Raw genomic sequence first — 12190 nt, 5'->3', positions numbered from 1 at the left:
CTCTATCCTGGGCTGGGGCATGCAGCCTTGACCGCAGTGACAAGTGGGGTGCAGAGGGGAGCAGGCGTCCAGCAGTGGGAGGGCAAGAGCCCCTCACCCAAGTAATTGGCGTGGGCATGAGGGCAGCAGAGCAGAGCCTGATGGGGCCGTCCTCCCCCCTCGCAGCGCAGCAGCAGAGGGCAGCAGCCCATGTCCTTTTCTGCCAGGTGCAGGCTCTCCCCAGCCCCACGGTCTCCCCATGCTGAGGCTGCTCCCTTGGGGGCCAGGACTGCTTCTCTGGGCTGCACAGCAGGGACCTGGAGCCAGCCCAAAGAGGAGCCACCCCGTGTGCCCCCTCCCAGGCCACCAGCCATCTCTTTTCTTTAATTGATTGTGGAAAGCAATTTGCAAAATACAAACTGCTGCCTATGCCAAGCTCTGTGTGTCCAAGCATAGCTTAATTTCACAGTAAAATTTCAAATGCAATGAATGGCTTTTCCCAGCTCCAGTCCATGTCGAAGCCAAGAGCTTTGGTAGCTGCATGGGCTGCGCTGAACAGGCCAGAAATGGCTCTTGCACTGCCCTGCAGAGCACGCAGCTCCCCAGGCTGGCTGTCACGACGGCTGCGGCAGCCCTGCCAGCACTCACGTGGCTGATGCTGCCTGGGTTGGCTTGGCTGTGCAGGTCCACCACAGCTGCAGCCAGGTCTGCAAGGAGCCACAGGCCTTGACTCTCCATGCAGCAAGCTGGATGCAGACCTTGCTGCAGGCGTCCCGTGCGATGCTGCCTCTCTGTGCAGCTGTCGGGGAGGTGTCCCAGCAGGGCTGGCCAGCATTGTGGTGGCAGGGGCTCAGCTGAGGGCTCGTGCTCCTGCTCTGGCTCCTTTCATGTCAGAGTTATAATTTCATGGTCAGGGTCTAGGAGGTTTGTACACACAGATGCATTAGTTCTGCATTTAGTGATACTTGAATAATTGGTGTCACGTCAATTAGATCAGTTCTTGGATACTGCAGTGATAAGTGCTGTGCAAAAGCCTCTGGGCTGCAGGATATGAGGAATCCCAATGGTGAGTGAGGCTGGTGGGGCGGGCGACAGCGGGCAGAGCGGGGCTGGCGGGGATGTCAAGTGCCAAGAGAGCGGCAGGGGTACACGGCGCGTTTGTCTTTTGCAGGAGAGTGGTGAGGCCTGGGGCTCTCGAGGTGGTCAGTGCCTGGGGCTGCTGTGCTGGGGGGATGCTGCCCTGGCTGTGCAGCATGGGGCTGCAGGTGTGCGCTCAGGGAGGTGCTGCCAATGTTGCAAACTTCTGAGCTCCTCGATGCCCCAGTTGTCCTGTTGTGGTGCTCCTCTGTGTCAAGCCACTTGCTGGGTACCTAGCTCAGCATCTTCTGCCACTTCCATCATCCCTTTGGGCTGCTGTTACAGCCTGTGGCGTGCATTTGTACGCATGGTGGATTTCCCGGCACGGTGCTGCCAGACCTGCCAGCTAACGGGGAGGAGACTCAGGTGGGTCTGGGACAGTGTGGAGAACCCCAGGGCTCATGTGCCCACAATACAGATCAGTGCTGTCAGTCCTATCCCCGCTGCGGATTGTAGGCAGAGGTAATTTGCAGATGACAAATATCCCCGACAGTAAATATTTTTCCCACCCTCATCTTTCTACAAGCAGATAAGGTGGCAGCACTGTGGCAATACGGTTGCTGAAGGGAGACAAACTCTTTGGCAGTCATAAAAGTCTATTGTGTCCCTGCAACTATTTATAGATAAACAGAAGAAAGCCAATAAGCACAGAATGGAGCTGCACAGCTGCATTTGTTATGATGATGATGATGTTATCTCTCCCTCATACCCACACAGGCACGTCTCCAGTGCATGGAAACTTGCTGCTGGCAACAATTAAATCTCCATCCCGTACGAGGTAGGACAGGCGGGAGGTTTTGTCCTCTCCTTGCTGACTTGCTGCCAGTCTCTTCTCCCCCCCAGTGACCCAACACAACTCCTCCAGTAGCTTCCCACCCCTGGCTGAGCCGGGGAGCCACGGCACCCAGAGTGCTGCAAGGTCCTGAGGCATCCATGCAGAAGCGTGGTCCCTCCTTGGGGCAGCCTGGGGCTGCTGCATCTCTGGTCCTGGAGACAGCAAGATGTGGAGACCAGGTGGCCTTCATCCAGGGAGGGTGGGTCCTGGTGTTGCTTGCAGGGAGTGTGGGAGTGGCTGGGTCCTCACCAGCTTGTGCAGTAGGACCACAGGGTGCAGGTGCTCCCCACCTCCGGGAAGGGTGCAGGGGTGAGCCTGTTGGCTTTCCCTGTTCTGCCCAGCCAAGATCTCTTCTCCCATACCACACTGCTGCTGAGGACAGAAACAGGTCTGTTTGGAGGAAACCGCATGAGGGATCTGGGATTAAATGATGTGGCAGGGAAGAGCGATGGAGATTGCTGCTAATGAGGGCGTTTCTCCAGCCTGTGGAGTGAAGATGCCAGGGAAGTGCCAAGGAGTGAAAAACTGACTCTGGCATGGGAAGGGGTCAGGAAGCACCGTGCTCTCCCTGTTTGGCGAGTGCTTGGCGAGGTCCCTGAGCTCTGTGGGAGCCTGCAGAGAGGGGCTGGGGCGCTGGCAGGGCTGGACCCACCAAAAGGGAGAGCAGGAAAGTTGCAGGCAGAAGGCCCAGGGAGCCTCTGCACCAGGCACCGGCGTCCTCAGGTGAGCTGTCGTTCATGTGGCATTGGGGCTCTTGACCAGCCCAAGTCTCCCCATGTCCCAGGGTGCTGCACGGCATCACCTGGCTCCCACTGGAGCCAGAGCCCTGCAGCTCCCCTGGGCATGCACAGCTGCTGCTCCTCCCTGGTGCCAGGGGTGCAGGAGGGGTATGCATCCCTGCCAAGCACTCAGCCTTGTCTCTGTAGGTCGTCCGCCCAGGGAAAGCACCAGGACGAGCTCTCCAGCTGCAGACAGCATCCGAGGCAGCAACTGGGAGCCCTTAACTGGACTGGAGAGTGGGATGATTTTTCATTGCTTCTTCATAACAAGAGGACAGGAGTAAGTGACTAGTACAGTTCGTTCACTCGGTAAAGATTTATATTATCACTTCATCCAGTAATTGGTATTCTGGGGAGAGAGGGAGCTGCAGCTCCAGCATCCGCCTCTATTTGTTTTCTCTCTGTCTTTCTCTCTTTCTCTCCCCTTTTCAGAATGAGTAATTCTGTCCCTCACAATCCCATTTAAACAGAGCATTTGCAGAGTGAATAATTAGTTACATTCAATTAGGTCTCACGTGCTCTCCCTTCTCACTTTGGGGGACAGAATTAGTTACATTCAATTAGGTCTCATGCGTCCTCCCTTCTCACTTTGGGGGACAGATGTGCTAATGAGATGGCACATGTCTGACATGCGGGAGCCGGCATTAAACACGCTGCATGCCAGCAGGGAGCGGTCAGCACTGGGGGAGGCAGGCAGCCAGAGGGGCCAGCCCGCTGCTGTGGGGAGACAGTCCTTCGGGGGCCATTTGGGGCCAAAAGCTCCGTGTCTGTGGCCCACATGATCCCAGCCTTCTCTGCCAGCAGGACTGGCAGGGCCCGCAGGAATCAGGGTCACATCTGTCCCCAGGGCAGGGTGCTCACTGGGCTGGTGCCGAGGGGATGCTGCCCAGCCTGGGGACCATCCCGCCAGCACTGCTGGGAGTGCCGAGCCCTGAAAGGGAGAGCTGCTGACATGCTTTTATCTCCCTTATTAAACCTAACATTAGGTTTTAAGAGGAGCCTTAAATAACATGCCACTGCCTTTACAGTAAAAGTCGCTCTCTGTTCCAGCTGCTCCTGGCTCTGGGATTTATGGCCTTTCTTATGCCACACTGCATGCTCTCGGGTGGTGGCAGGTCACAGGCTGCAGCTACTCTCCGTACCTGGAGCCTGCACTGGGCTTGCAGCCACTGCAGTCCAGCCCCATGCCAGCGAGTCAGGGCCCACAGCAGCTCTGCTATTGTGCGCCCCATCACCCTACAGCTCTGCCCTGCAGGGAGACGGGTCCCAGATGGTGCACGTGGTGATGGACGGGCAAGACAAGGTGCACTGAGCCTGCCTGCTGCAGGCAGCCCTGCCTGTATGCTCAGTCCCCTGCGATACGGGGTTGCGGTCAGGGCACGGGCGGTGGGGCTGTGTTGGACTGGAGCCCCTGTGCAGGCACGGGGTGAGCGGGCAGGAGCTGTCCCATTGCTGGGCAGCCTCGGGGGCCACTGGCTGCAGGTGCAGGGGAGCAGGCCCAGGCTGAGGGCCCGCTGGAGGGGGGGGACAGCGTAGGGAGGGCCTGGGGCCACGGCAGGGCTCAAGCACTGCGGACGGTGCCCCTTCCCTTCCCTCCTCTGGTGGGAGCGCCTGTCCCCGGGGCGTCCCTCGTCCCAGGAGCGCGGGAGGCAGCCGTGCGGCGGGGAGGCCGGCGGAGGGGCTGGCCGGGGCTGCGGGCCGTGCTGCTCACGCACGTCGGGAGCATAACGAGGCTCAGCGACAGCTCTTTGTCGGCGGCGCGGAACGATCGAGCCCCGTCCTCCCCCCGCGGCGTGGGCTGCGCGGCACGTGGCGAGCGGCGCCTGCCCCGCCTTGCGCACGTGCCGCGTGGGTGCGTGGCGGGGGGGTCCCGCCCCGCGTAGGGGTGCGGGCGCTCGGCCGGCCCCGCCCCGCGCAGCCCCGCGCCCGTCCCGCAGCACCATCTCCCGGCCGCCGCGCGCCGGTGCCCGTGGGCCTCGGCCCCGCCGCAGCGGTCCCTGTCCCCGGGCGAGAGAAGAGGGCCGCAGGCTCTGCCGGACACTGCGTCCTGACTGTATTTGTCCGCACGGAGTCCGCCAGCGCAGGGCGCCCGGGCTGACACGGGGGCTGCTGCCCTGGCCCCGGCCGCCACGGCACCAGCAGCCACCTGGCCTCCATCACCAGCACCCGCTGCAGCCGCTGGGCCCAGCTCCATCACAGGGCTCTTTTACAGGTGGCCCAGCTCAGTGCCGCTGCAGCCTCCTGAGGCAGGTGGCTGAACCGTGCTCTGCCATGGTGGTCCCACACCAGCAGCCCGCCCTGTCTCCCCGGCAGACTGGGCTCTGCCATGGTGTCTCTATGTGAGCAGCCACGCTCTGCTCTGCTGTGGCAGCCCTGGCCCAGTGGCTGCACCAGCCTCTGCCAGGGGGTGAGCACGTGAGCAGCCACACTGCACTCTGCTGCAGCACCCCAGGCAGGCAGCAGGACTGGGCTACGCTCTTGCATCCCCATGCAGGCAGCTGAGCTGCCCTGCTGTGGCAGCCCTGGGCAGGCGGTCAGAGCAGGCACTGCTGTGGTACCTCCATGGGGTGGTCATGCCATGGTCCACTGCAGCATCACATCATTTGCAGCCAGGCCAGATGCTAGATTTCCTCCCTGGCTGGAGAGGGGACAGAGGAGACAGTGCTGGCCTCAGTCTGTGCTCCTGTCAGAGGCAGTGCCCTGCACCCTCACAGCCTCTCCTGCTCCGAGATGCGGCTCTCCTTGCCATCCTCCTGGACCACAGGCTGGCCCCCAAGCAGGGTCTCTTGCACAGGGAGGAGGTCCTCCCCCTCCTCCACAGGCTGCTGGGCCTCCAAGATCTCTCTGGGCTTCTCGCCGTCTATCTGCACAGGGGCAGGGGTAGGGGTCATGGGCAGGCAGCTACATCCCCCTGCAGCCACATCTTTCCACAGGCTCCTGCTACGCTCCTGTGCAGGGCAGGGCCTCACCCTGCGTGCACCCCTCCTGTCTCAGCATATTTGCCAGCAGCATCCCAGGGTTGCCCCAGCCCTTGTCCTGTCCCAGCCAGGCAGCCCTAGGACAGGCCCCACCCCTCCTGCCCTGCAGAGCCACAGCCCCTGCTCTGTTGCACTCTGCTGCTGGCACATCCCCGGCTGTGCCCAGGAGGGACCCCAATCCATTGCTGGGGGAGGACTCTGGGCAGACTCACCTGCTTCTGCACCCGTCGCCTGGGATCTGAATAGAAAGAGGGACAGAGAAGGCAACAGTCAGGGGCATGCTCCCGCCCTGCAGTGAGCTCTCAGGGGTCAGAGCCGGGGCTGGTGCTGCCACCCTGCAGGTCCTGCAGCTCATGTTGCTGCTGCTGCCAGGCTGGAGAGGCAGAGAGCCACGGCAGGGGAGCTGGGCTGGACCCACAGGGCACTGGTGCTTTCCTCCAAGAGCTGGCCCAGCTTCAGCTGCAGCAATGCAAACATGCCTGCTCCCAAGGACAGAGCCCACTGAGCCGGCAGGGCAATGGGCTCGGGAGCCATGCCCTGGCAGTGTCCCCAGAAGGGCTGCCCCACTCTCAGCAGAGCGGCCGCCATCCTCCCTGCTTGGCTCCTCAGCCCCATATGGCGCTTCTGGCCAAGGCATCACTTCCCGCATCCCAGCCCCTCACCTGTGTGTACCAGGCAGTAGATGCAGATGCCCACGAGGCACGTGACGACCGCAGCCGTGATGGGGATCAGTACTGACAGCGAGGAGCGCCTGCTCGACTCTGCTGAGGGAGATGGGGTCAGTGAGGCACCCGTGTGACGCTCCCACCGAGATGCCGAGTGCCCCAAGCTGCCTCTGCTCCAGGCCCAGTCTCGTGGGGATCCCTCACAGGGACAGAGAGGAGCAGGAAGGCATCACTCCAGCAGTGCAGCCAGACCCTCCTCTCCCAAAAACACCCACGGGCCAGGCCAGCTCCTCCAAGTGCTGTGGGAGCCAGAGCACCAGGAGATTTCTGCTTGGCACTGGCCCAGGCCGGGGCACTGGGCACTTACCACAGATCACATCTGAGGTGTTCGTCCCTTTTGCTTTCACCACCAGCCCCTTTTCCTCACAGCTGCAGGGAAGAACAAGACCGTGTAACCACAGCAGCAGCCTGAGCACACAGAAAGCCCTTGAGAAGGAATAGCTGGGGCTGGGCAGCCACCAGAGCTGCGTGAGAAAGCGTCCTGCACTGAGCCTGCTGGGCTCTGGAGGGGCAAGTGGCCGGGGTCCCCCCGGCTGACGCCAGGGCCTGTGCTGCCTGATAGGGACACCGGGTACATAGCAGGGCCCCACCCCGGGGTCCTGGTCTGGAGTTGCTGAAACTGCTGAAGATGGGGACAAGTTTGGGGACAAGGCACAGGAAGGAGCAGATATTTGAGACCGGCTTGGTCAGGAAGACCCTGGGGCTCAGGCACTGCAGCTATTGCAGAACAGCTCAGAGATGACTTGATGACAGACATGACAGACTACAAGTGGCTCCGTGGGGAGGTAATTTCTGGGCACAGATAAAAGCAAAGTGAAATCCAATGGCTGGCAGCTGAAACAAGATGAATTCAGCCTGGAAATAAGGCTCACGTTTCTACCAGGGAGTGCAATTAACCCTAAAGCAGCTTTCTAAAGACAGGGACGACCTGGCAAGCCCATAGCATCCTCAAAGCCAGACTCCCCACGGAGAGGGCTAGTGCCTTGGCTGACGACTACAGCCAAGGAGCATGCTGGGAGGGAGAGCCTGGACAGGGCATGGGGGATCCCCGTGGCCCCTTATCCCTTGCTCCCCAGTGCAGATGACAGCATGGATGTCCCTGGAGGGGCGAGCAGTGTGTGCACATGCTGAGGGACAGTCACAAGGGCCTGGATGTCTGCCTTGAGCTCAGCCACGCCATCCAGGACCTCACCGCCCTCAGAGCTCTGCTCCTCTCGCTCCTGCCCTATGCCAGCTTGATGCTGTGTCCCTCAGAGACCATCCCAGCCACTCAGGGCCCCTAAGGAGGCTGGCAGCAGAGGACATGCTCACAGGGACTGGGCACAGCTGGGGATGGGTGAAGGATGTGGTCAGCACTCAGACAATACCTTGTCCAGGGATGGCATGGCTCAGTTTTAGAAGAGACATTGGAGAAGGTGCCTTCTGCGCAGGGCTCGCAGGGGGATGAGATCCGGGCCACAGCCTTGGCTGGAGAGGAGCGAAGGTTGCGGGAAGGTCAGTACGGGGTGTGGGAGGTGAGGGGCTGTGGGGATCAGGCTAGCGGCCCTCCCCATGGCAATGTTGCCAGGTGCAGCAGCAGACACAGCTCTCCTGGAGTCCTGCTACGGGCACCTTGCTGGGGGAGTCCCCCTTTCCCTGGAGGACCCAAGATCAATGCTGCCAGGGCATCGGTCCCGCTGAGAGGGATGAGCTGGTCAGACTCACCAGCCACAAAGCCGAAGCCACGCTGGCAGGGCTGGTTCTCCACACAGGTCTGACAGCTGGTATCAGAGCAGTGCATGCCATCCCGGCACTGGCACACCGTATTGTGCGTTGCATTTCCTTGTGTCTTCACGATGAGGCCAGCGTCTGGGCAAAGGGAGCATGGGCAAGGTGAGACACTGGGCTGGTGCGCCTGGGAAGACACCAGCCCCTGTAGCTCCTGCAGGCTGGGGCCGGTGGGCACAGGGAGCACTTACTGTCTTCACAGATATCATGGGGGGCACAATGCTTCTCCTTGGTCCAGCTGTGCTGATAGTGTCCGCTCTCACAGCGGGTGCAGACGGAGTCTTCTGTGCCATTGCATTCAGAGACCAGCTTTTCCCCTGCAATAGAGGCTGGTGAGGAGGGGGCGAGGGGGCTTTCCCCCTCTCCAGACAGCAGGTCTGCCAGCAGAACAGGGGAGCACTAGCAGCTGTGGATGCCAGGCCCGCTGAGGCATGCTGCTCAGTAGCCTGGTGCTGTGCCAGCACGCAGGGCTGCAGGGCCCAGCTTGCCTGGTGGTTGTGCATGCTGCATTGGGCCAGGTAGGGAGGGCTGCTGGGTGCTGGGGCAGGAGGGGAGGGGGGAGGCGTTCACTGCCTCCAGCACTCCAAGGACAGGGAAACAATCTGGCAGTGTCAGCAGGAGCTGGCAAATACCATCACGATCTACTAGTGCCAGTGGCAGCACTCTCCCCGTGGAGTGCCATGGGGTCCTGCAGCTGCAGGAGCACAGACAGTCCCAAGAGAGCTCTGGCAGATTCGGTGAGGTCCAGGGGGTCTCCCACGGCACCCATGAGGTCCCTGGTTGCTCCAGCACTGACGTGACACAGGGAGGTGAAACTGTCAGCACTGCTGGCAGTGGGGGGGAGAAGGGGGACTCGGTCACACCAAGCTGGGCTTGCTTCGCTGTGGCCGGGCAGTGGGCCCTGGCACAGCCAGGCCCTGGGGCCCCAGGAACGGGAAGGGGTCTCCATACCTGGCTGACACCGGTTGCAGCACCTGCCCTTGTGTTCATACTGCTTATCAAAGCATCTTATGGCATCACCAGGCTCCCAGCACTGGAAGAAACAAGACCTGCGAATTCATGCCGCTCCCCAGCGCTCCGGCACCGCCTCGCTTCTGCAAGCACGCGTGTGCTAACCTGTGCGCTAACCCACGTCCCGAGGTGAAGGCTTCCTTGCACTGCTCTTCCCATGCCTGTGCTAACCACAGACCACAGCAGAGCCGCCTGCGCTGCCTGATGCCACCAGTGCTCTCTTTGAAGTGGGTGGCAGTGATTCTGGTAACGTGGCCCCACGATTCCCCACATTTCCTAAGAGATGCTGGTTTCACATCGCCCCGTGCCCCTGCCAACAGTGCTGCAGCCCTGGGCAGGGGGAGCGGTGTTAACCGAGCCTCCCGTGCCCAGACCACTACCAGCCCCTTCCCAAGGCTGGTGCACCGGCCCCGAGGGGCAGGAAAGCCCCAGGCAAGTATATCATCCACGCAAAGCCAGCCAGGGCCCTTCCTTGCTCCTCCTAGCAGGGGGCTGTGCGCACGGGGAGGGGTGGAGAAGAGGCAGGGAAGATCTCGGGCCAGTCCGGGTGCAGGAGGGCACCCGCAGCACCGTGCCCAGAGCGAGCCCCGCGCTGCCCACCCCCCGCAGCCTGGCAGTTCCCGGCAGCCCCGCCTGAGCCCGGCCGTCCGGGGAGCGGGACGGGGGCTCCAGCAGAGCCCTGCGGCCAGCCGGTGCGGGGGCCGGGGGGCCGTGGCGCAGCACGGCCGGGCGCTGCGGGGCCCCTCGGGCCGCCCCGCCTCGACGGGGCAGCGATGGGGCCGCGGGGCCCCGCCAGGTCCGGCCTAGGGCCGCCTGGCCCGGCAGAGGGGAACCGGCCGGGCCGCCGCGCACGTCTGACAGCGGGCAGAAAGGGAAGTGAAAGGCGGGCGGGCGGCCCCGTCCCTGCGCCCCCGCCGCCTCCCAGCGCCCGACCCGTGCCCCGGGCTGGGGGTCCCCGGCCGAGGGCCCAGGCTGCACCCGGGGCTGCGGAGCCCCAGGGCCGGACGCTGCCCGTCCCTGCCCGCGGGGCCCCGCGCCCCGGCCCGGCTGCAGACCCCGCGGGGCCCCGTTCCGCGGGCGGAAAGCGAAAGCGAGGTGGGGCGGAGGGGCAGCGGGCCGGGACCTGCCCGCTCCTCCTCCCCGCAGCCACGGCCGCGCTCCCGGGCGCCGGCGGGGGGTCCCGGACCCGGCGGGCGCGGCACGGCTCAGGCTGTGCGGCGCGGTAGCGCTGCCGGGGCTTCCTCCGCCACCCCGGGCGCGGCCCCGGCCGTAGGCCTCCGGCGGGGGCGGGCCGCGCCGAGGGGACGGGCCAGAGCGGCCGGACCGTGCCGCTTCCCGGAAAGCCCAGCGGCTGCAGCCGGGGCTCTGCCCCAAGAGAAGGGGGAAGGGGGAAGGGGGAAGGGAGCAGCCCCAGCCCCAGCCCCAGCCCCAGCCCCAGCCCCAGCCCCAGCCCCACTCACGCCCAGCAGCACCGCGCCGAGGAGCCCCATCAGCCCGAGCCGCTTCATGGCGCTGCGCCCCGCGTTGTCGCCGCCCGCCCTATAACGCCTCGGCCCGTTCCCGCCCAGGAAGGGGGCGTCGGGCCGCCGCCGCCCCCGGGGCTTCCCCGCGGGGCGCCGGGCTCGGGGAGCCCCGCCAGAGCCCGGCGGGGGGGCAGCTGCCCGCCAGCGCTCCCGCATCCTGAGCCCACCCGAGCCCCGCGGGGCCAGCCCGGGGCTGCCAGCTGGGGGCCGCGGGAAGGGCGCCCGCCCCGGCCTCCCCTGCCACCGTCCCGGCGGGGCAGCGGCCATCCCTGCCGGGACACTCGGGCCCGGGCCCCCCGCCTGGCGGCTCGGCGGAGCCGCGGGGACTGGGGGTCCCTGCGCGGTGCCCTGCGTGGGTGTTCTGCTGCCGCTGGAGGTAGGACGCTGGCTGCTGCTTGCTCCGTGCGAGCCCTGCAGAGCCGCTGCCCAGCCTGCACCTTCCCGGGGTGAACGAGGTGCAGGCAGGGGCAGGAGTCACCTGTGGACCACGGTGAGGAAAGCGTTTGTTCTGGCCCCGCCAGCTCATTTCTGAGGCAGAAGTTTGAAGTTTCACTTCATTTTTCCCAACGGTAACTCAGAACTGCGGAGAGCCCCTTATCGCTGCTTGCAGGCCCCAGCCTCTGCATGGAGTCCCCACAAATACATCAGCCCAGAAACGGGAAGGGGCAAAAGCGCTGGAGGCCTCGCTGTGCCTCTGGCTGGCCACCCGCCTCCAGCTCCGTTTCCTTGGAAGAGTCCCCGAGTGGTCCCCAGGGAAGTTCCAGGCTCCCCTGCCCATGCTGGAGACTCCCTGGGTTCCCCTTTCCAGTGCAGCGTGCAGCCGGGCAGGGAGCTGTGGCTTCTCAGCATCTCTCTGTGCCCCTGTCACACACCGCACCGCCACCCTGTCCCCCCACGGCCACGCTGCCCCCACACCGCAGCGATGCCTGCGTGGCCGCACTGCAGCGACAGCCTCCCTGGCCGCGATTGCTGCCTCAGCCCTGGCTCGGAGGCTGCCAGCCGTGTGCTGCTGGCCGCCCATGGCCTTTGCCAGGTCAGGTCTTGCCTGCTCCCACACAGCGGCCGGCGGCAGGGACGGACAGCGTGCTTCCCCGAGGGTGATGGTGAGGCGGGCAGCCACGGGAACCGTGTGCTCCAGATTCCCCGGCCTGCCGTCACTTCCCAAAACTGACTCACTCGAGAGCGCGAAGGGTCCCAGGGGAGTCTCGAGGGCAGAGACGAGGACGCAAAGCTGGGGAGGGGATTTCTGGGCCCGGCTCCCGGGGGCCCGGCCTGGGAAGTCCCCGCAGCCCTGAACACCAGCCGCGCAGAAGGACACGCTTGCGTCTCCGGGCTGCGCGCGCTCCCCGCTCCCGGCCCCGAGGCAGTGCCGAGCGGCGCTGGGGCGGCGGGGCCCGGTGCTTCCCGCCCGGCAGGAGCTGCCCCGGCGGGAGCCCCGGCGGGAGCCCCCGGGCCG

The 12190-nt window shown here is 64.4% G+C and overlaps 1 protein-coding gene across 17 annotated transcripts; it reads right to left on the bottom strand.

Moving 5' to 3' along the window:
• Positions 1-332: 332 nt before the first annotated feature.
• CD40 (CD40 molecule) lies at positions 333-11103 on the bottom strand. 17 transcript variants are annotated; one of them, XM_087750085.1, is made up of 11 exons: positions 10672-10748; positions 9317-9541; positions 9152-9233; positions 8833-9024; positions 8392-8517; positions 8138-8281; positions 7801-7900; positions 6741-6802; positions 6371-6572; positions 5921-5946; positions 339-2320 (listed from the first exon to the last, which is right to left on the bottom strand). In XM_087750085.1, exons 2-11 carry the CDS (start codon positions 9482-9484, stop codon positions 1809-1811), a joined length of 1614 nt encoding a protein of 537 aa, XP_087606211.1. In that variant the 5' UTR covers positions 9485-9541; positions 10672-10748; the 3' UTR covers positions 339-1808. The 17 variants fall into 17 exon arrangements, with proteins under 17 accessions (XP_087606212.1, XP_087606208.1, XP_087606211.1 ...); XM_087750082.1 differs by lacking the exon at positions 9317-9541 and having other exon boundaries at positions 338-2320; positions 10672-11103; XM_087750084.1 differs by lacking the exon at positions 10672-10748 and having other exon boundaries at positions 9317-10538.
• Between the last annotated feature and the right edge of the window lie 1087 nt (positions 11104-12190).

Source organism: Nipponia nippon, unplaced genomic scaffold, assembly GCF_047370975.1.
Source record: "Nipponia nippon isolate SJK-2023a ecotype South Korea unplaced genomic scaffold, ASM4737097v1 scaffold_13, whole genome shotgun sequence".
Classification (NCBI taxonomy): Eukaryota; Metazoa; Chordata; class Aves; order Pelecaniformes; family Threskiornithidae; genus Nipponia; species Nipponia nippon.
This window is presented reverse-complemented; position numbering and strand designations above follow the sequence as displayed.